Source organism: Rhea americana, unplaced genomic scaffold, assembly GCF_003343005.1.
Source record: "Rhea americana isolate MKP2758 unplaced genomic scaffold, rheAme1 scaffold_164, whole genome shotgun sequence".
Lineage (NCBI taxonomy): Eukaryota > Metazoa > Chordata > Aves > Rheiformes > Rheidae > Rhea > Rhea americana.
The window spans coordinates 119,188-141,332 of record NW_028185750.1 but is presented as its reverse complement, the minus strand read 5'-3'; the positions used below and the strand labels follow the sequence as shown (position 1 = coordinate 141,332).

Sequence of the window (22,145 nt, the reverse complement as noted above, 5' to 3'; positions counted from 1 at the left end):
CAAAATAGTTATACAATTTTACTAGTTTATATTTCAATTCATAAAGTATACACACTGCAACTATGCTACCACAATGTCCACGCATCTAATATTGATGGAGTTACAGTATTTTTTTTTGGTATTAAACAATTGAGATAATGTATGCAATTAAGGAAAAAAGCTTGGACATAGCATGTTCTATTCTGTAGTTACAGAGTACATTAGCTAGCATTAGTACAGTAAACAAGAAAAAGGTAGAAATACAAAATAAACCAAATATCTTTATATACAAACCAGTGCCTCTTATTGTTACCAGCTTATACTCACACTGCACACAAAATTTATCCACTGATGCAATAGATACTTCAGCATAACACAAACCATTATAAATTAAAAAAATTACAAGGTGCAAAACTCCATTCTACAGCTTTCTGGTGAGAACTTAAAACAATCCAACGGATAAGAAATCCAAGCACGTTTAGCACCTATTAGTGCAACTGCATCGAGTGTGGAAATGACCTACACAACCTCTGAACATGTTACCAGGGAAGCCAGTTGGACAGCTATAGATCCTCGTAGCTACACTCACGCAGTGATTTTTGCCTCATATATATCTCAGTTTATTGTTTCTTTGTCCCATTCATACCTATGTGCAAAACTAAATCCTGGAAGCTTTCTCAGAGCTTCACAGAAGGCCTGCTACAGCCGGGTAAAAACCAAACAAAAACAAATAAAAACTCGACAAAAAACGAACAAAAAGACTTACTTAAATGTCAGACCATCCACATAATTAGTACTTATTAGCAGTCCTGGTGTCAGGGAGTTTAATGCTGTTGATGTGTGGATCTAACAACACGACACAGAAGTGAAACAGAAATTTGCCAAGAATTCTGATTATTGTCTAGCACTTAGACAAAGCTCCCAACCTCAGGTTGTGAATTTGCTTGGCAGCCCATGCCAAAAAAGCCCAGAGTTGCATAGAATTGATTAGTAACAGAAAGAAATGCCAAACATCGAGAGATGGATGTTGCATCTACCAAAACAAAGTGGGATTGCTCCGACAGGAATGCTGAAATCATCCCCCTTCGTAAAGCAAAACATGTCACCTCCTACTCTCCATATCCTACCTCTGGGGACTGCTCTCTGGCACTGATGTAGTTCTTGCTAAAGTCTTTTTTCTTTTTTTCTTTTTTTCCTTTTTTCTTTTTTTTTTTTTTTTTTTTTTTTTTTTTTTTTTTTTTTACTTTGTTAGTGACACTTTTCCTTTCAAATAAAATATTAAAAAAGGTTATAACTGTAAAAAAACCTATCATATGTAAACTTAACAATTAGGGTTTGGTAAGTTCTCGTACCTAGCCTGTGAAAAGCCTCCAGCCAGACCGCAGAATGGAGTGTTTCTCTGAAGAGCTTCAATCTAGCTACATCACCTGTTAAATATCAGTAGTATGAAGATCCCATGTCTAGCAGTAAAACCTTTTTTTTGTGTTTCCATCCTCTTTATCACTGACCTATGGAATCCTGACATGCTGTGTTTCTATTTTATTTACATTCTGGTCCTCTCACGTCACAGAATTAAACAGCTGGCCAAGGAAGGCAACAAAAGGTGTTGAGTTAAGAAGGTGTGTTTGACAGAGTTCTGCTTTTCAACAAGTCTCTTTTCCTTGGACTCCAGTCACTGTTTTTATAGAGCTTATTGTTCTGTTGAACCATGTTTTCTTTGCAGCTTGTACCTCATTCAATGCCAGACCCAAATGGTGCTCCAAATCCTGCAAACAGAAGCGTAATTTATTTGTTTGTTATGTATACACAGAACGAAGCTGTATAAGTTAAACTTAGAGGACTCTAGGAYATCTACAGTCTCGTAGCCACTTCAGAAGGTAAACAAGTCTTACATAAAAGTAGTACCACAAGCAGATGAAATAAAAACCTTTAAAAAGCATTGCCTTTCATGAAACATCCAAATTTCATTAGTACCTCCACACCCTCTAATTCATTCCTATCAAAACAGTGAGAGGGAAGTATTCCCACAGGAAATGGACTTTCTACAAACTAGTTTTTGAGTGTTTGTAAAGAGACAACGACATGCCAGATTGAGGCACAAAGATCAATTTTGTTATATTTTACTCAAATACCTCAAATACTCAAAGTGTTTTCCAACCATGCTTTAATAAATAYGGCCAACATCTTGCGTTACTTCTTCATTCAACACTTATGATGAAATAAAGGAAATGTATGATTCAGGACTCTGCCAAAGCTAAACAGAAAAGCATAAACCCCTGTATTTCTTCAAAKCAGTTGCAGAAGATCAGTACTGTGCTACAACCAGGCAAATGTCTGGATGTTGTAGTCGCTAGTAAATACAATTCATGTCATTTCAATTATTTTATCTGCATACACTATGTTTTTCAAACCCAACRTTTGGTTAAGTAAACCATACAGGAAATAGCAGGTTGCAGTTTCAGCCAACAGGATCTATTCCAACCCCTCTACAACAAACACGGTTTTCTAGGAATGCAGACATACCATGCACTATAGAATGAACCCCGAAAGCATTACCTGTATTTTACACTCTGCTTCCACTAGCTGCAGTTTGGTCTGGGCCAGCTCAAGCTCCATTTCCCTCAGTTGGTTTTTCAGAGTTTCCTTCTCCTCATCTGTGTCCTCATCTGAACCTTCCTTGGCAGAACTAGCAACCTTCACACGGCCTTCTTTATTGAAGAACTCCCGGCAATGTTCACAGTCATCCACTTTTTGCTAAAGTAAATACCTGATTGTGAATGCTTGTATTGAAATGCTGGTGATGTGATCAAAGCCTTTTCCTGCCTCTGCTCTAGCACAGCAGCACAACACAAGAGGGACCACTAATGACTTAGAAACTTGGGAACTCCTGCATAGCGTCGCCAAACAGGAACTCAAGCCAAGCCCAGACCTATGGGCTCCAGAAACACTGCAGTATTTTTGGTTAAACTGTCTTGCTGCAGTAAYGGTCTCTGTACCGCCTACATCTTACTTTATGATAAGACAGCCAGAGGAATCTCCTCTAGAATAAAAACAAGACTCCTCAGAGCAATTAACAGTTATTATTTACCAGCACCAGTATAAAACAAATGAGCATGGGAGAGAGCTGACAGCTACTCATCGCTCCTGCAAGATCTCCCCTCGTAATCATTTTCCCAAAACTGTAAATCAACAAGGAACTCTCTTTCTACCCTCCCTTTGCTCATGAAATAAACTTCATGTCCTGTACTATGATTTTGTCGAGAGATTTAAACATTGGATATTGTAGTGCTACCTGACCTCTTACCCGTATTTTCTCAATTTCAGCTTTATTTGCCGTTTGTTGTTTTTCCAGTCGCTCACTCAGCTGGGAACAAATCTAACAGAAGCAAAACTATGTTACTAGATCATTTATAAATGTAAATTCTCTCTCAAATGAATGCTAAAGTACAAATCAATGCTACAGCAATATTAACATGGATAGTTCAAGGTCTCTGAAGAAGTGTGGAAAATTGAGAAATGCTGTATTAAGTCTTTTCATTCTACATATTCTTCTCATTTTATACATACCTTTCTAAAACTGGAGAAATAGCTGTGGTTTCAAAATAAGTTACTAGTATTCTGGCCTTGCTAAAGGAGTCAGAAGAGTATAGGAAAAACATGGCTCTTTTTGTTGTCTCTGGGATAAAGGAACAACCAAGACAGGAAGAATGCTTAAAAAAAAAAAAAAAATCTATCCCTCAAGACCTGTATGATACAAACTTAAGATATGTTTTGATTGGTTATGGGCCCACTACATACATACATGAATCTGCTCCCCTGATATCTTATGACTAGGAGCATGAAACCCACAGTAAAATCTTTGAATGGAAACAGGTCTCTATGATTCTTCTGAAGTGCGATTACCCTCTGATAGAAGTGAAGATGGAGGGAATTTTTTGGAACAAAGTAAACCTTCGGATTACAAGAGCCCACTGAGCAATGTTAGGCTCTAACTGATGTGCTGACTGGTAACCTACAAATACCTATGTCAGAGGTAAAGGGAATTGTCTTTCTACTTAAAATAGCTAAAATGTCCTCTCAAATACATGGCACAGATTGCACTTATTTCCAGAARTCTCCTTAAATACCAAGAAAGGCTTGCAATTTGGAAGCAGAATGTATCACCGTTAAGTTGTGCTTACCTGTTTGTAGTCACCAATAATAGAGCTGTTCTTTTTGATCTCTGACTCTGCCTTATCTAGTTCCCTACGACACATTTCCTTCAGCTGTAGAAAAAACAAAAAAAGTTTATATATTTGTAGAGTCTTAAAAATAATCAGATGGTATTTCTTCTTTCTCCTTAACCCTGCTCTCTTTTGCACAGGCCTACATTCTACACTGTGGAACAACAGTCTAGCTCAGGCTCCACATAAACAGGGAAAAGCTGGACTCCCGTGGCCCTGATTGCTAGAAAAAATTGACTAGTTTAGAAAAGAAAGTATTAAAAAAAAATACTGATGGCTGAAATTCTGTGCTGCTTCTCTGTGCAGCAATCTTTGATGCAATCTGTGCCTTTGCAATTTCAAGTTAAAAATTCACTGCCCTATGAAGCACCTGCCAGAAAAGCATGGAATTCTGCTTTGCTGACGTCCTTTACACTACAAAAGRGGCAGGAACATGACTTGGAACATAAAGCCCTTTCCACACTTGTTTTTTTTGTTTGTTTGTTTTGTTTTGTTTTATTTTTGTACTGCACAKGAACGTGAAAATGACAGAAATGCCCTTAACCTGAGCTGACTCTTCTTCTAGGCGCCTCTTTTCTTCTTCTGCATCAATCAACTTCTGTTTGGTCATTAGTAGTTCCTTATTCAGAGCATCTGCCTTTTCCTCTGCCTGAAACACATGCAGTAGAGTGTAGCATTAAAGAGAGGCTTTCTTACTGTGCTGATGCTGCTAGATACCCCTGGGTGCAGGCTCCAGCAGAACACTGCCAAGAAACAGTCTCCTCATATGTATTAATAACAATAAAACATCAACATTCTGAAAATTACTTTTTTAAAAATTCCATCTACAATGGCAAAGCAGTAACAAATTAAAATTAGCAAAGTATATCACAACACTCCATCATCACAAATGTTCCTTSAATTCAGTGATTAGTTTTAGCAAAATTTGAGTAGGGATTGCTCCAAAGAAATCCAATTACAAAACTAATACTTTTTTTTCTCACCAAGACTGGAATTTGACAGATAAATTTTGAAGATATAGAAAGGCACAGAACAGCGCACAATACACAGTATCAGTAAAAGGCTAATAACAACTTTAAACCTAAGTTCTACTTGCAAATGCTCAAGCTTCCAGTGAAAACAAAATTCATTAAAAATGCCTCAAAGACATTTTAAAAATACCAAAAACCTCAGTGAGGCTTAACAATAGATGTGACAGCCTCTTTACATCATCACCCACAACTACCCGCTTCTTTAAGGAAAGAGATGATCTTCCAGAAAATGTACAATCCTTTTTTTTACTATAGTTTTTAAAGAATAAAGATGTATAGTTGTGTTTTTTGGGGAGCAAGTAATCTTCTCACCAGTTTCTATTCCTGCATTGTATAAAATGATGCTAAATCACGTTACTGCATTGGAAGTGATCTTGCCTTTCTAATGGGTGAAATGAAATATTTTTTTTCCCTGAGATACTCTGCTGCAGTAAACAGGTGCTTGATAAATATTTTGGGGTAAGTGGAAATACAAAGGTGGCACTGTATTAGGAAAAAACTAAAAGTGATGGAAAGCTTTACATTTCCCTAAAAGAAACGAGAAAAGTCTTGAGCTCTTCATAAACCACCCAAAACCATCTCTGCTAAGGTAGACATCCTTTCCTGTCACACGGCAAGCTGACACACAGCAAATTACTACCTCCTAATAGGTGTATGAATTCCACATAAAAATAGATCACTGACTCAAACTGTACATAAAATGTTCAGACACTAGCTGTACCAATTCCCTTCAAAAGAAGAAAATCAAAAAGTGAATTTTAGACCCTTAAAGTCCTGCTGATCCTTTTAAAAAGATGACAAAGGCAAAGAGAACATCTTTTCATTACACATGGTTTTAAGCTGTTTTAAAATGAAAGAAAACTGGGATGCTGGAGTCTGACAACAGCAGAAGAATGAAACCTATTTTCTGGTCCTGTGCAAAGGAAATTAAGGAAATTCTTGTATTTCCAAATGCTTTGCTTTGATCTTCTGGGCTGCAAGATGTCAGACCTGCCATGAAGCTATCAGAAAAGGTGTATTACACAATGTCCTTTGGTACTTTTCTTTCAGGACATCTGGGTAGTAGAAATGAAACTTACGATTTCAGAATCCAATTAGAAGATTTAATCAGGGTCCTAAAGTAGGATTAAACCTACATATCCTCTCCTGAGAAATAACTCAAATGCTACCAACATCATTTACCATCTTTGAAGACATGACTATTACACATACAATGGGCTGCCTCAAAGGTTTTGCTCCTCTCTCAGTTCTCCATTTAAATGAATCAATATAAAGCATCATTATTTAAATGAATCAAAATAAAAGCATAGCATATAGGACCCTGCCTCACGGGCTCAGGCAGCCACAAACAACAGTTAGTAACTGGTACAAAAAATGTCTTCAGTACATTTTTTTCTGGGGTCCACCCTCTGAGTGCAGCTGCTGGACAGTCTTTCTTGCCTTCTACGAGCTACCTTTAATGAAATGAAAAAGCATAGATAATATGAAGTGAACGTACCAATGCTTTGTGAAAACTCTGCATGGAACACACTTTTATGATTCATAGCACATTTTAACACTAACAGGCAGTGGATGTAATATACTTGAAAGTCATTAAAACAAGCCTCATAAGGAGCAACATTCATCCATTACCATCAACATGCACTGTGAATACTTCTCTAACAGAAAGTTTCCAGGAGACCGTGGGAATGCTTAAATTCTCTGAAGAATATAAGTTAAAAATTTTACAGCCTGTCAACTCCTGCACTGTATGATTTCCAGTTTCCTTTGAGACTTCGGAAATGCGCTTATCTTGGTACAGACCAAGAATGGCAGAACATCAGCACTTGAACTCCTCATCCCCCCAGGCAGATAGGCTGAATTCATTCTAGCCTACCAGATGCACTACCAAAGCCAGTATCTTTCAGTCTCTGTAGGTCCTGAAAAAAAGCCATATCCCATTAAAATCCCCCAAACATGAGTATGCAAAGAAGGGAATGGGAGAGTCAGCTTAAAAAGATTCCTGTAACACAGACTGAACCCAACACTTTCCTTCTCCGAGCTCTACTGAAAGGAAAAAAAAGAATGATGACAAGTTCACATGGGTAGACTTCAACATGCCAAATCCAAACCATAAAAGTATTTTCAGAGTTGCCTGAGGTATTTGAAAATCTGATTCCACTGACAGCCAGACACTCAGRCATTCAAGTTTTTAGGCACTTCGCAAAAGCCTGTTTGCAGTGAAATCTTATTCATGGAAATATCAGTTGAAGAAAAACAGAATACAGAATCTATCCTGTTATCCCTGTAGTAATTCAAAGACTTGACTATTTCAGCTCCTGCTATACTTTCTTTCCCTGTACATAAAGAAGAACGCAACTTTCTTCCCTTCTTTCCCTCAGATTGCTCTGTATGCTTTTCAGAATATCAGTATTTTAGTATATCAGTATTTCAGTCACAGGTCCTGTTTCTCATGAATATCTGACACAGGCCTACATATCATCATTCTGCAATACAGACATGGAAGAAATAAGCCTACTCCATCCACATCAGTAATACCATTTTCTGCAGCACATTAGACACACTGTAAAGGTGCTCCCTCATCCCACGTAAAGTCAAAATCTGCACCCGCTCAACGTGTGGACCTAACAGGATTTTAAGCAGTTCAACTTTAGACAAACATATAGGCAATCCTTAATCCTAGAGGTAAGGCACAAATGAAAATACATCCCATGATGAACAAAGAATGTGGTATTTACCAGCCCTGCCAACAGAAAAGGCAAGTTTACAAAGTACAACACTGTTCTCCCTACTGATTCCTCCAAAGAGAGGAGTGACTTAGAATCAGTCTTAGAAYCTTGTCTCCACTCGAGAGCATAAGGAAATGTCTTACATTATCCAAATCCTTTCGCAGAGCAATCTTGCTGGTCACTAGTTCATGTGCAAGATCATCATTTTCTTGCTCAAGTCTCATATTTGCTTCTTGTAGGCGCCGGTTCTCACGCTATGGGGAACAAAACAAAAGAAATTAAGGAAAATCTCTTAGCAGATACTTGTCTATTAAACACAGTACTTACTGCACCTGAGCACAAAGATACTCCCAAGTATGAAAAGACAACTCTACCAGCACGGAATACAATGAGGGCAAAACCAGCTAGCCATATTTTAAATATAAAATAAATAAATATTAGCCTTGAGAATAAAGCATTTATAAATAACTCTCCTTAACTATTATCTGATGAGCTAGTGAAATGCTTTTGGAAAATGAATAGGTGGGGGTGTCATTCAGCCATCAATATCTTGCCAGGAGGTTCCCGCAAGTACTGCTTTTCTTGGCTGAAAATAAAATTTGCATGCTGCAAATAGGTGAGAGAGAGGAGGATCCTGGGATAACCATTCTATTTTTTATGCTATGATTCCCAGCACACAGACAGATGCTAAATTAAGTTCAAATAAACATCCTGAGTTTAAAATATATAAATGTATGTATGCATGCATGTGTATTGGTGTGTTATGTACATGTATACGCATCCGTAATTTTATATATAAGATGTATTCCTACATTTCTATATATACATACATTAAAATACATTTAAAATTATATACTTACTGCAATGTGTATCATTGGATAGTGGGGAGAGGAGTGAAGATAGGATTATAATCAGTGGAAGGGAGAGTTTAGTCAATTGGGAGCTTTCTTTCTGTTCCTGGCATTTGGTGTAATCAGCCGAATTACTGATTACATAAATGCTGAAAAGGGGTTCTACTGGAGCAGTTTTATGAGCGAAAATGTAAGTTCACACTATTCTTCTTTTCATTGTGTAGACAGGCTTACAATAAACCCATTGCCAGTATATGTAGCTTTACTGCATGTTTCTGTAGCAGATTCCCCCATTGCATCAAAATCAGTCACATAACTGTTAAAAGCTGAAAGAAAAAGCAGTCAAAGTAGGGGCTTCCTACAGGTGCTTTGTGTTAAATTAGACTGGGGCAGATGTGCATTACCTCATATCTTTCTATAGGATCCTCTTGTTGAGCTTGCTGCTCTCTCATGGTATGATATTCCTTTTCATATTTCTTCAGCTTCTTCTGACTAATCTAAATTAAAGCAGCCCATTAGTTCCTGCCCAGAACATCAATAAAAGAACACACGATTCACAAACGGTTATGGCGCAAGCTTCAGGCAGTTCCTGCCTTTTTACAAAACACAGTTACTATCTTCACTCAATTTGAGTGTCAAATCATTAGACAACGATTAGAAAAATCATTAGAAAGTCAAAAATTCTAATCCCTTCAATATAATCGCGGAAGTATCCCTTCCTCTTCTCCCTTTGCAGAATACAGAAAAGCTTTGAAAAGAATCTATAGGAGCGTCCTACCTGCATTTTCCCTGGCACCATACAAATATCTGCTTTTCCAAATACTGCTCATCAAAACAGACTGTGCTGAAAGCCACCAGACGTGTTTAATTTTTGAACTAGTAAGAGTGTTTGGTTCACTTTCCACGAGGCTGCCAACGCTGAAAGGGCAATGCAGGCTCAGCTGACATTTCTGCTAGTGTTGTTCAAGCTCGATAGAAAACAACCCAGCCCCAGGGCTGCCTCGGCATCTCAGGCAAGCAGCAGCGGCGCCGACGCGCGTGTGCTCTGAGCAGCCTGCCCCAGTGTTCAGAGGACTGGAAATCCATTCCCAGCTTTGATGGGTTCTGCACAACGTAGGACAAGTGACTCTCTCAGGGCCTCACTTTCCCCTTCTGTGAGGGGGCAGAAAGGTGGTGGTAAGTTCTGCGGTTTGTGCGTAGCGCTGCAGTCGTACAGGGACGGAGAACGCTAAAGTGAACCTGTACTAGGTCCTGACCAGCACCCTTCCCAGCGTCGAGAGCCCGTAYGCCACACGGGGCTGCGGGGTTTAGCGAGACAGGCCATGCCCAGTCCACCGTGTGTGTTTCACATGTAYGTTAGTATGTCTACGTTAAATATTTAGTAATAAAAATTCAAATCTTCATTATTTTAGTAAACMAATTAATAAACAGTGACAGCTACTTTTTCCTCTTTAAAAAAAGAAAGGTGGTCTGATAAAGATATGAAACGATTTAAATATATACAAAAGTGAAAGACAAAAGGCAAAATATGGTTTAGTTTCTATTATCTTTGATTTTATCATTAAATAATCTTACTTGAAATGAACTGTGGAAATCTGGGAGCTAAGCTCCCTCTAGTGAGGGCTGCACAGAAACATTTAACCATACTTCAGTTGACACCTTAGAAGTCAGCCCAGCCCCGTCACAACCCCAGAAATTACTCTTTATTTCACTGCTTCACCCTTGATGAAATAATGCCCAAGCTGTTGGTTTTCATACACCAAATCTCAAGCTATGGACAATGTTGGATCTTGAGAAGTTGCCACATGAGATAAGAAGAAGAAAAGTCACACCATTATGTTTCTATCTTTTACATTTCTGAATGCATTAAAGCAGCTTTGCCTTTAGATATTAATAATGAGGTGATCATGAGAACGATTGCTATTGTCACCAACCTTTGACACTGGGGCCCGAGGGGGACCGGTGCTCAGGGAAGCTCAGCAAGGCCTTTGGGTTGGCATGGTGACAGAAGGCAGAAACACACACCCAAGTCCAACGGTAGCTTTTCAGAGGTGCAGAAAGCAGCAGTAAATCTGTCAACATTTGACTGCGACAGTGAGGAGCAACCGTAAGAATCGAGCGTTGTCTCCAACTCATCATTTACTGACCTCCTTTTCAAGGATGCTGTTGTAATCACAGTGCCTTAGCCAGGCTAACTCTCCCTTCCTATAAATGATTTATTTTGACATCAGACTCTTTTCTGCTCAAAAACACTTGCAGACAAAGAGCTGGAGATTCCTATTGACAGCAAAGGGCTTATATTTTAGGTCAAAAACGCAGTGCAGCATTGCAATTAGAGCAAAAACGCATGGGTGAAATACAGAAGCAGTAAGCATCTGTGCAGAGCCCAGTGGCCCAGCCTGTGCTCTCCCTGAAGCCTTCCCTCCAAGCCCCCCAAAAACACACCCCACGCAAGGAGGCAGCACACAGCCTCGCTGCCTACCACACACTCATGTAACTGGGAATGCAGGGAATTTTGGTGCAGTGGGAAGAGGAACAAGTTGTTATGCTGAAATATGAAAGACAAATGCAACCGTTATCTTAACCAGACACGCATTTAATGACAAACCTATGGCTAATGTTTAATGATTGGATGAGCTGAAATGCCTTACTTTCTTCTTGGTTATTCCCCAGTCCCTACGCTTGTTTCATGTAAGACATGCCTAAAATCAATGCAGAATATTTATCCTGTGATGGATAGATTTGTGTAAACGTGTTTCAGGAGTATAAGAAACATTGAATGTTAACACACCTGGGAAGCTGTGTACTTAAGCACTAATGCTACAGAAGTGTTCCTGCAGCAAAGCTTAAGCAAAAAAAGAAAATTTGAATCATACCAGTGTATCTGGCCAAAATTTAATATACACGAAACTGTATAACATCACTCAAACTGCTTTCTTCAGATTACACATGCCTGTCAAAAACTCCTTGATGGTATCATGAAGTATTTTTCAGTTCAACATAACCAACGTAAATGTTGCACTGTCAGGCTATTTCAGCCTCAGCAGTTCTCTGCCACAGTTCAGATCTATCTGATTTCCTACAGCAGTGGGTAAATGCTTACATGTAAGCTGTCCTTTCAGCAGGACATTAATACTTTTCCTACTACCTCTGGGTACAAACCCAAATTCCAATTATTCTTCATATTTCCTAAACATTTGGTAACACTGACTGCAAGAACAGTTAACCAGCAGCTTCAGGGAGAATTCAAACAGCTGTGATGATCACATTAAAAGACAGTCTGGATTAGATCGTTAGCCTAAAAACACCCTCACAGAAAAGAGCAGGCACTTACCAAGGATTCATGTTCAGAAACATCTGCACACCTAAAACTCACCGTACTGCACATGCCAGAGCTCTAGCTCCAACTGTAGCATCTTTTGCACTTGTTTCCTCCACCCAAATGAAAAGCCAAGGAAGCCATTTGAAGCCATTGCTGCAAACCTCCCACTTGGGCTGCTCGTGACAAACTGTTTTTCTGCATTACTACCAAATTTTACCCAATCATGGCAGCTCCAGACAGCACACAGATCTGCTAGCACTTTGTTTAATTTCAGCGGAAGGGAGACTCTCCTCAGCTACAAAGGTCAGAACGGATTAACCTGTTATTTTCAGCTACCCTGCAGCATAAACTATAACTATGAAAAGGTCTTGAAAGGGAAAATTCACTTAAATTGTTAATAAAAAAGTAGCATACATTCCCCATCAGAAAACAACGATCAGAACCTCACAGTAAGAATATATAAAGCTCAAGATCCTTTTCCTAGCTTGATTTCTCAGAAATTTTAAATGTCAGCTCACAATCCTTCATCTCCCTAGATCTGTAAATCTATCAGTACATTTTAATGCGCTGCCTATTTGCAGTACATTACCGTTACACACACACACACACACACACACACAGATGGCCATATTCTGTTTCTGCATTATTTATTCTCTTTTAAATTAAATCTCCTCATTTCATCTTGATGAAAGATATCACCCTTTTTGAAGCTATTATGGGATAAAGATTTTAGCAAAGAAATGCAGAGATGCTTTTAATTATTTTATTTTAGTGCTATTAGTCATTTAAATTTTTTTTGAGTGGTCTGATTTTTGGAGCACTGAATACTACTCTCTGAAAGGCAGTCTCTTTCCTGAGTTCTCAGGGCAGGCCTATACCGCTCTGAAATCTGGGGTTTACTGTGTTTCACTACAAAGTATCTGCATTGTATTTACATGTGAACAAGCAAGTTGCACATAGGTGCTGAAACCCTACACATCAAAGATATTCTCACAGTTGCTATCGCCACATCTTTACCTTCATGTTACACGCTAACTCCATCAACTTTTTTGCATTTTCCTCTGAACGGTATCTCTTGGGCAGCTGTACACGGAAGAATTTTAAAGCTCCTTCAAAATCAGTCAGTAACAAATCATCCTTGGTAGTCTAGAAATAGGAAAAGAAAAACAATAACTGCAAGGCAGATTTTGGAAAATTGCTTTATTCCCAGAGACAATAAAACAACAGCAGTTTCCTAAAGCTCCCAACACTGTATCTATCTTTTAGCTTTCTGCAAATAATATGCATTTCCATTTCTCCAACCTTCTATTGCCCCTTACCCCACCCCTCCACCATGCTGACCTGTGCAGAGCACGACAGACAACCACACGTGTAATAGGGCAGTTGTATTTTTTAATCATAATATTTTTCTAATGGGCATCTTAATTTCTGATACTACACACAGCGATGCATAAAATGTTAAAGTTGGATACTCACTTTTAATAATCCCAGTGCAACATTAAAGATAACACTTATTCCCTGAAGAGAAAAACAATGAGAAAATAAATTAATTTCTCAATATTTACAAGCCTGGATATTTATATATTTTGTGGATTTTGTTTTTTGTCTTGTTTTCTGTGAAAACAAGAACGAGGATACAAGTGTAATCAAATGTTACAGTAAATCAAAGACCCAGAGAATGACTGTGCAAATAATTAGGAAGGTATCTTTACTGAGTCACAATTTCTACATAGCAAAATACTATTCCAACACAGGTTTTGTCACCTCCTTACCAGTTCAAAACTCCTAAATGATGCAGGCACTATTGTCGTACTTCATTTTATTTTTTACTGCCCAGTTGGTCAAGCCACAATCATTTAATTTTGATATAACAACGTCTGAAAACACTGAATTCAAACTCAGCAATCTATGCATTAATTTATCAACTTCCAATTTTTAAATGTTGAAAAAATACTTGTAGCAAAAAAAGAAAGTGACTTACTTTAGAACAGAATCCCATCACCTTTACTTTGCCACTATTCATTAGACAGGCTTCATCTATATTATCCAATCAATTAAAAATAGCCCTTATAATAGACTAATAATAGTAATAGAACATATTTTCTTAAGGAGTACCTTCATTAGTCAAGACACACTGTTCATCTTATTTCAAGATGCTTTTTTTCCCTCCTCACTGAATTATTCTGGTTTCACTGCTGTTTTCAAATGATTAATTTTTTTAAAAAAAYTTCCCTATGAACACATTTACTATTTATGAATATAAGATGTGTTCTAAACAAATAGAACTGATTTTCTAGATACCATCTGTTGCTTTTTATTACACTGGCACATGGACAAAGCAAGAAGCAGATAGACATAGAGAAAGGGTAAAAACACTGACCAGAAAACGCAAGGATGCTTCATTACAAAATGTGCTTTATTTGTTCATGTTAACAAGCTCAGATTCAAATTATATTACTTAACAGAATACTACTAAATATACTTCCATAAAAATGATTATGTACAAAACCTCAATGTAAAGAATTTTGGTTTTTAACTATATGCCAAGAAGTATACACTTCAAGTCTCCTGGAGAAAAGGCTCCAAGCTTGTAAGATTACCAGTATGAGAGTTAACTGGCCAATTTTACATGCAAAGGCCTTCATGCAATGGTATTCTAGAAAAAAAAAAATCAGTTATTGAGTATTACATATTGTGTATACAATTTAACAACAAAAGAACACTGAAACCTTTCCTCTGTAACACCACCTTTCCTTACAGAAAAGGTTTGTTGTTACCTGAAGATCACATATTTGCAAGCTTTCATCCCATGAGCACTGTACAGAATCACACACTGATTCCGCAGTGTTGTAAGAAATAGATTATAATCTTTTATATAAAATTAYATTTATAAATATATATTAAATTTTTTTAAAATTCTAACTTAGACCTTTAAAATGCCAAAAACTTCTTGTTTGTTGTAGAAACATAATTCTTCTACAGAAAAAACACATCACTGCTCTAGCTCTCGAAGAGCACATAATAACAAAGACATGAATCAAGATGGAGAGAAGCTGTCATATGTTATTAACAGTACAAATCTCCTAATTATAACACATACCTCACATAACAGTAAGTCGATAATATGGAAGACCATGTAGAGAGGAAATTTTGCAGTGAACAGGGTAAGGAACCACTGGGAAGCATACATGTGCGCTTCAAGGCTAATGTCCAGAAAGTGGTTATACAGATCAGGAATATATTCCTAAAAAAAAAAAGAAAAAAGTAATTGACTAAGTATTGAAAATTAATTTACATTATTTTGGAGCTGCTCATGACATCTCAGTCACAGAAGTGTGAGGCTAGGGAGAGCCCCTAMAGTGACAATCAATGCAGCAAGGCAGGCTCCTGCATCCACCGTGCCCACCAGGCAGCAGGCTGACGCACCCAAGGAGCTTCCAAGGATGCTGAAGCCCAGCTGCCACCGCGGATGCGCYGAATGACACTGCATCGCACGCACAACGAGTTCCACCTCGGAGCTCGCAGCCCAGCAGGAATTCCACACAGTGGATGTGCTGGTGCTGCAAAGCCACTCTGCAGTGCGTGCGCAGTGGTCTCAGAAGTCACTGGGACAACCATCCACACAAGAGCCACTCCAACTGGTCAGATGTGCCTGCCTACACTCTTACTGCACACTGCCAGTGGCATCACACTCACGCTGCTCTCAAGACAGCACGCTCCAATCTTAAAACCCTCCAGTATGGATAGTCCATGCTTACTAGGAGGCTACAGACACTACTCATGTATATGACAGCTTGCTAGTTTTGGGTAATGCTTTGAATTGCAGGTTCTGATCCATTCGCTTCACACAAGCATGAACATTTACCTGCATGAGGCGCTCCAGCTGATAGAACTTGCAGTGCAAGTCTTCAAAGTTTTGTTTGAAAAGTTCCCTGAGTCCATAATCAAACATGATTTTGACCAGAACACTAAAAGCTTGTTCTTCAGGCATCTGTGAGAGAGCAAGGTGTATTTATCATAGAGTATTTAAGTCTTTCATTCTGGTTCCATTTGCCCTTACTGCATCCCCTCCCTTTTACAAAAAAGTCAAATTATTATTATCTTTTAATCTGGTCCTAACTGGTTTAAAGGTAAACAAGAACATTAACACACAAAATGAGAGCTAGTGTTAGAAACAGTGTTTAATTCTTTTGAAGTGGAACAAATCGCCTCTCACTCACCCAAGTAAAAAAATACTATTTTCAGACATGAAGACCAAAGCAGTTCTGTGCCTTGGTGACTTTGTCCAAATCATGTCAGAATCAGATGCAATCACACAGAATTTGAGTAGCCTAAACCCTTGTCACCTACATATTTAAGACAGAAGTTGTAGTACTAGAGGATGTTAAACAGGATCTTTCCCTTATTTTTAACTACATATTTACATTTTAGAATCAAATTATTACATTTGATTTTTTTTTTAGAAGGTATGAATAAGAGAGACCAGTTACTGCTAACGAAATTTCCATTTATCACAACTCAGCATTGATTTGGGAAAGTTCTGCCTCCTTTTTCTGCCAAAAGCTGAAGAAACACTCATCATGTCTTCTCAGTGTTTAGACATTTCTTCCTGACACCAAAATTCAGTTCCAATATTTCCACAGTAAAGTCTAACTTCAGGTCAAACTCTTGTTCCTGGAAAGGCCGGAACATCCATCTCCAGAATTCTATTATTACTCTGCAGATGGAGTCCATTAAATCTGAACACTTTTCTGAGACATTTCAATACGGTAATAAAGGACTTGCAGAAACTTAATTTCTTTTTCTGCAACATTTCTTTTAAAAATTTATTGTCTCTAGCAGCTACACCCCAAAGGCTGACTTTCTTTAAAAAGAAAGCTTATTTGAGAAACAGCCTGTTTCAATGCACACTGAATTCCCAGAAGCAACAGYTATTGCTAAGGAAAGAACTCTAGAACAATACATAGTGTATTCTTGACTATGACTCTCTCTAATCCAATGGAAATTTTTAAAGAAYGGACAGATGACAATCAAAATGTTAAAAGAAAGCAAATGTATGTAAAAGTGTTCGGGTCTTCAGATCAGARCAGATCGCCCTTCTTGATCTGACTCAATATAGTAATGATGTATTAATTTCTCATTAAGTATATATTTCAGATTACAGTTAACAAAACTAAAAAGGTTGTTATTGGCCATTTGTTTTGTGTTTCAAACAGTGGAATTTACAATGTCCTCCACATCCTCCACTGACTTTAAATCTCTGAAAAATCCCCCACTGAAAACCAGACTTCCTGTTCCACTGCAAACTGCAGCAAAGTCTTTATCTTTAGTTCTCTGGGGTAGCAACAACACTCAAAATTAGCTAGGGAAAAGAAATCACAAGATCCTACTGGTCTTAGGAACTCTGTCCAGTTTCAACTACTGATGCTTGTAATAGAGACACTGGTAACAAGCAGATTTTTTTTTTTTTTTTTAAGAGCAATCTATAAATAATTTTTTTTTTTTTTTTTTAAGAGCAATCTATAAATAATTTGTACAGATTTCTAATTTTCTCATGCTTCCCAAGCATAAGTGAATCTAAAACTTTTGCTTTTGATTTACAGTAACCATAAAGCTGTCTGGCTTCTGAACACCCAAGCAATTAAAGGGTATTRCTATGTTGAGGTCACTTCTACCAACAACAATTAAAGTTAAGAAAAGCGTATTTGCGTATCTTAAGAGGAGCAACAAAAAACTATTTTTATCCTTGACTAACCTCTAAAACCAYGAAACACAAAAGCCTGCAAGGCAATAGCCCAAATAAAGGCAGCATAGTGTTCAAAGCACTGAGTCCTAGTAAACCAACATCAACGTTACAAATACACTTCTGTGTATATAAGACATAAACCAAAATCACCATTCATATTTCTGACTGATTCCAATAGAAAGCTTAAATCTAAGTTTGAAATCCTTTAACAGAAACTTTTACAGTGTCGTTGGTCATTACTGACCAACATTTAAGCARATATATGGCCTGCAACTCCACTAGTTCAGGTAACTGATGTTTGTCCCAGACAAATGGAGCAATATTTAGTTTCAAACTTCAAAACAAATCAGGAAAAAAAAATCCCATCACTTACATGCAGAAGCAGCACAGCAGCAAGAAATGACTGGCCTTGACAATAGCCAATCTCTTCATCATAGACAGAATAGGCCTAAAAAAAGATAATTAAAAAAAAAAARRWTTTWMWAWWWYYKKYYYYYMARGGRAAAAAAAAACACAAAATAAAATGTTGCATTGAACACAGCACCATAAAATTTTCAAGGGTTTGCCACCTGCCATTCCAATGAGGGGACAACCTGCATGAAAATCAAACTGCAACATATAGCAGCAGTGGCTGGTTACAGCGATGCACCAGGACTGCTGCAGTCTGTTAAACTAGTTCTCAGAGTGCTTTTACCTCTAACCAGTTGCTACCAGGATGTTAGATCATATATGGAAGGGAAAGAAACTSCAGAACACAAGAAAATGAGAGTGCTGGAAGCTTAAATATTCCAGTTGAGGTACCCAAATAAAACAAGCTGTTCATATTCACAGTTAATTTCCACATTTTCGTGAACAACCTAAATACACGCCTGTGGCTTTATAACAGCAATGGGAGTACATAGTTGTCTTTAAAACTGAAGACAACTATCTAACATGTAACTATGTATTCTTCCCTATGTCTTTTCTCTCTGCGAAACTAACCTATCTCAGAGGAAGGTTCTACTATTTAATCAGTCACAGTTTGAGAAAGTTTCACTGAGTTGTTTGGATTACAACTGGTTTTGATATGGAGGGGTGAACTGCAGAAAGGCAGTTATCCACATTTGCACTGTTCTGAAAAAACTCCATATACTTTCTGTATGGCTGCATTTTCCCTGTTTGATGCGCTCAAATCAAATCATTTAGCTATTTCTGTTACACAAGTACAGAAGAAGAGTTCTAACAGTGCTGGCCAGAGGGGCTGGTCACAGACACATGTAGAGCTTTCCATTGCAATCTCTAACCAGCTACCTTAAACTTGATCAGCAGCTTTCTTGCTTTAGAGGGATGGACTCCCCTAGATCTCTCACTGCATTTTAACCTTTACCTGAGGGTCCGTCATGTTCCTGTCTCTGCAGTCCTCCTTTCAACAGAGACAGCTTGCTCCAAATCACTCAGTGCAATGTGGCTTAGGGCTGTTCATTAAAGAATGTAGAGAAAGCCAATAGATGGAACTCAATTGATTTCATTTAAATGTTGCTTTCACAGCTTATGACAATATCACACATAAAGGACATATTCAGCATCAGAACATGTCTTTTTCAAGAGCCCACAGCAGTGTGATTTCCTGCATGTGTCCCTGCTTTGCCTTTTATTTCAGTAGGTACGGACACAGTGCAGTGCAAGTTCACCAGTTTACCACTGTAACAACTGAAAGTTATTTATGCCAAAACACAAGGCAAATTCCTTTACATTTTCTTCAAACATGCATTAAGTTTCAGTTTCTATCATAACTCAGTCCTTGCTTTTCTGATGAAAAAACATTACGAATACTGATGTATAATATCATCATGGTTTTAAGATCACAATCTAGTAGGAACTAGACTGAGATCCAAATTACAATTCATAATCTAAGTGACCACCACATTACAGTAATATATTCACTCAGACTGAATGTGTAGAAAAAATAAGCAGCAAACCAAAAAAACAAAATGTAAAACCAATACTAAAAAGATTTACTTTGTGGAGAATAGGCTTCAAAGTACACAATTATAATCAACCCTTTGTATCTAGCATAAAAGAAAGCTAAGTATTGAGTAACAGGATAACTTAAGTAATACTGACAAATAGGGAGAATGCCACAGCCAAAGATGAGCTGCTCTCTATCAGTATGGAATTAGCCCTCAAATTCATTGCAGTAGATAATTTGTCCAACTTGATTCAGTTTGTCATTTCTGAAACCACATGAAGTCTCTGTAAGAAACTCCTGAGTGTTCAGGAATCTAGAAAGGTTTATTATTTTAGGACTCTTATCTGAATTACAGTATAAACAGATGAACACCTATAATAAAAAAAACAATCCAGAGTCTGATGCCATAATTGCTCTCCATGGCACAGTTAACTGTAATACATAAACAGCCTGCACARGTAATGGGTTCCAGCTGTTAATGATGTACAGTATAAATTACCAAAAGTAGTAAATAAGAATTTAAACAATACCTTGCATATTTTGTACAGGGAGTCCTGGCCATCTCCCCCAGTATCTTTAAAATAATCATGAGCAGGGAATGTTCGATTGATGTCTCGGGTGATAGCACTGTCTTGGGGAGATTCCTATTGGAAAAAACACAAAAGAAAAGTCTGGTGATATAAATTAAAACAGAAAAAAAGCATAAAGTGCAATATGCTAGAACTGAGAGTTAGGAGATCAGCATTATGTTCTATATACTGTTAGGAATTTAAGAAAATACAGTGTACTCAGAAGTCCAGCCTGCCTGCAAACTGGCAGCTCCAGATCACAATCTTGATAGAGTTAGACACCTAAGCACATCTGGGAAAGGTCAGTGTGTGGCAGGAAAAAGCATTCCAGGACATTGCAATACAGACAGTAGTCTTTGAGACTGTACTGAACACACATACTGCCAGTCACATATTCTTTATCTTAGGACTGCAGAGGACACCAGTCAATTGTAGGTAACTGCATGCAACTGTCCTAATTTCCATGCCATAGTTTCAGTGGGAGAAACCATTCCTCACTCCCTCTGCAAAATTAGACAAAGTAGAAAACTAAATAACTAAGTATGATCCCAAGAAAGACAGCACCACACAGCAAAATATAATGTAATGCAGTAACAGCTGCCAACAGCTGGGCATCTCTGCATGAGAATGTTGACGCTTTGCTCTCCACATTGCTCTGGTGTAATAATTTTTAGATGTGCAAGACGCTAGAAAAGTTGAATGAAAACAAATAGCATACAATCAAAAGAAAACATTAACCATGAACAATGGACTGAAAAAAAAAAATCAAGTCTGCATCAAGTATGGGTCATWTGCAAAACGCAGCAGAAACGCCTGGTAAAAAGAAATTTGACAAAGCATAACCATTAAATAGATTGAATAGTAAAAGGGAAACCTGGGGCTTTTTCTTTCTAAGTCTATCTGAACTGGTCTTAACACCAGATGATCTTCCTGAAATTAGTGGACAATACTGGCCTCAAACACTCCACTCTATTAAGAAGTGTCAGTATCTCTCAGGACAGACTAGCAGGATTCCAGCTGCTCCCTTAGAAAGGTACTTTGGGAAAAAAAGTTCCTAGATTATGGAAGGAAGAGGTTTGAGTCAGCCACATCATGAGAAAACAGGAATGTTTGTGAGCAGTGTCCAGCATAACCTAATTTGCCCTCTACAACAGATTCAAGTCCAGACTGGGAACATAAGCAGGTGCCATTCCCACAATGATGCCCTGTTGGGTCTCTGCCAGTATTAGGAACTTAACTGAAATGTTCTGATCCAACTTATCTGGTTCATTTTTTGCAAACTATTCATAGCATAGACGTTTAAGCCAGAGCTCATAGCACTGCAAGGAAAATTGGGCATCTTTTGGAAGCAGGAAAGAAGCATGTTTTGGTTTTTACAGTTAGCAAATAAAATGTTTTATCTAAGAAACCATTGAAAAGAGTTCATACATAGAGATCTTCCTTAATACAGGAAACAATAGTAAGAAATATATATTTTTAGAAAACAACCCCCACATACACACATATACTGAAGAGGGACACAAACAAAAAGGTTACTAACCAAGGACACAGAAAATCACTGTCAAAAGATTTTACATAGTTCCCCAAATGTTACCTTACAAGGTACACCTATGCGATATAGAAGACTAAGAAGCTACTTCCATGTGGATGGAAAAAACAGAACCATCCAGAGCTTGATGCGTTGTGTCAGCAGCACCACATACCTCTAAGAAGACATTTCTAAATGCAAGGAGGACAAGGWGGTAGT

The 22,145-nt window shown here is 37.9% G+C and overlaps 1 protein-coding gene across 3 annotated transcripts in view; it reads right to left on the bottom strand.

Moving 5' to 3' along the window:
* Positions 1-8: 8 nt before the first annotated feature.
* RABGAP1 (RAB GTPase activating protein 1) overlaps positions 9-22,145 on the bottom strand; it is a 78,255-nt gene continuing 56,118 nt past the window's right edge. For 2 of the 3 annotated variants that reach the window (XM_085300439.1, XM_085300440.1), the window contains exons 14-26: positions 20,360-20,473; positions 18,255-18,329; positions 16,001-16,126; positions 15,236-15,379; positions 13,612-13,653; positions 13,153-13,281; positions 9,218-9,310; positions 8,106-8,216; positions 4,747-4,851; positions 4,161-4,244; positions 3,284-3,355; positions 2,536-2,733; positions 9-1,745 (exon numbers count right to left, since the gene is read on the bottom strand). In XM_085300439.1, the coding sequence (XP_085156565.1) occupies positions 1,623-1,745; positions 2,536-2,733; positions 3,284-3,355; positions 4,161-4,244; positions 4,747-4,851; positions 8,106-8,216; positions 9,218-9,310; positions 13,153-13,281; positions 13,612-13,653; positions 15,236-15,379; positions 16,001-16,126; positions 18,255-18,329; positions 20,360-20,473 (1,416 nt within the window). In that variant the 3' untranslated portion in view covers positions 9-1,622. The remainder of the gene's footprint in view (positions 1,746-2,535; positions 2,734-3,283; positions 3,356-4,160; positions 4,245-4,746; positions 4,852-8,105; positions 8,217-9,217; positions 9,311-13,152; positions 13,282-13,611; positions 13,654-15,235; positions 15,380-16,000; positions 16,127-18,254; positions 18,330-20,359; positions 20,474-22,145) is intronic. The other variant, XM_085300442.1, reaches the window with a different exon arrangement.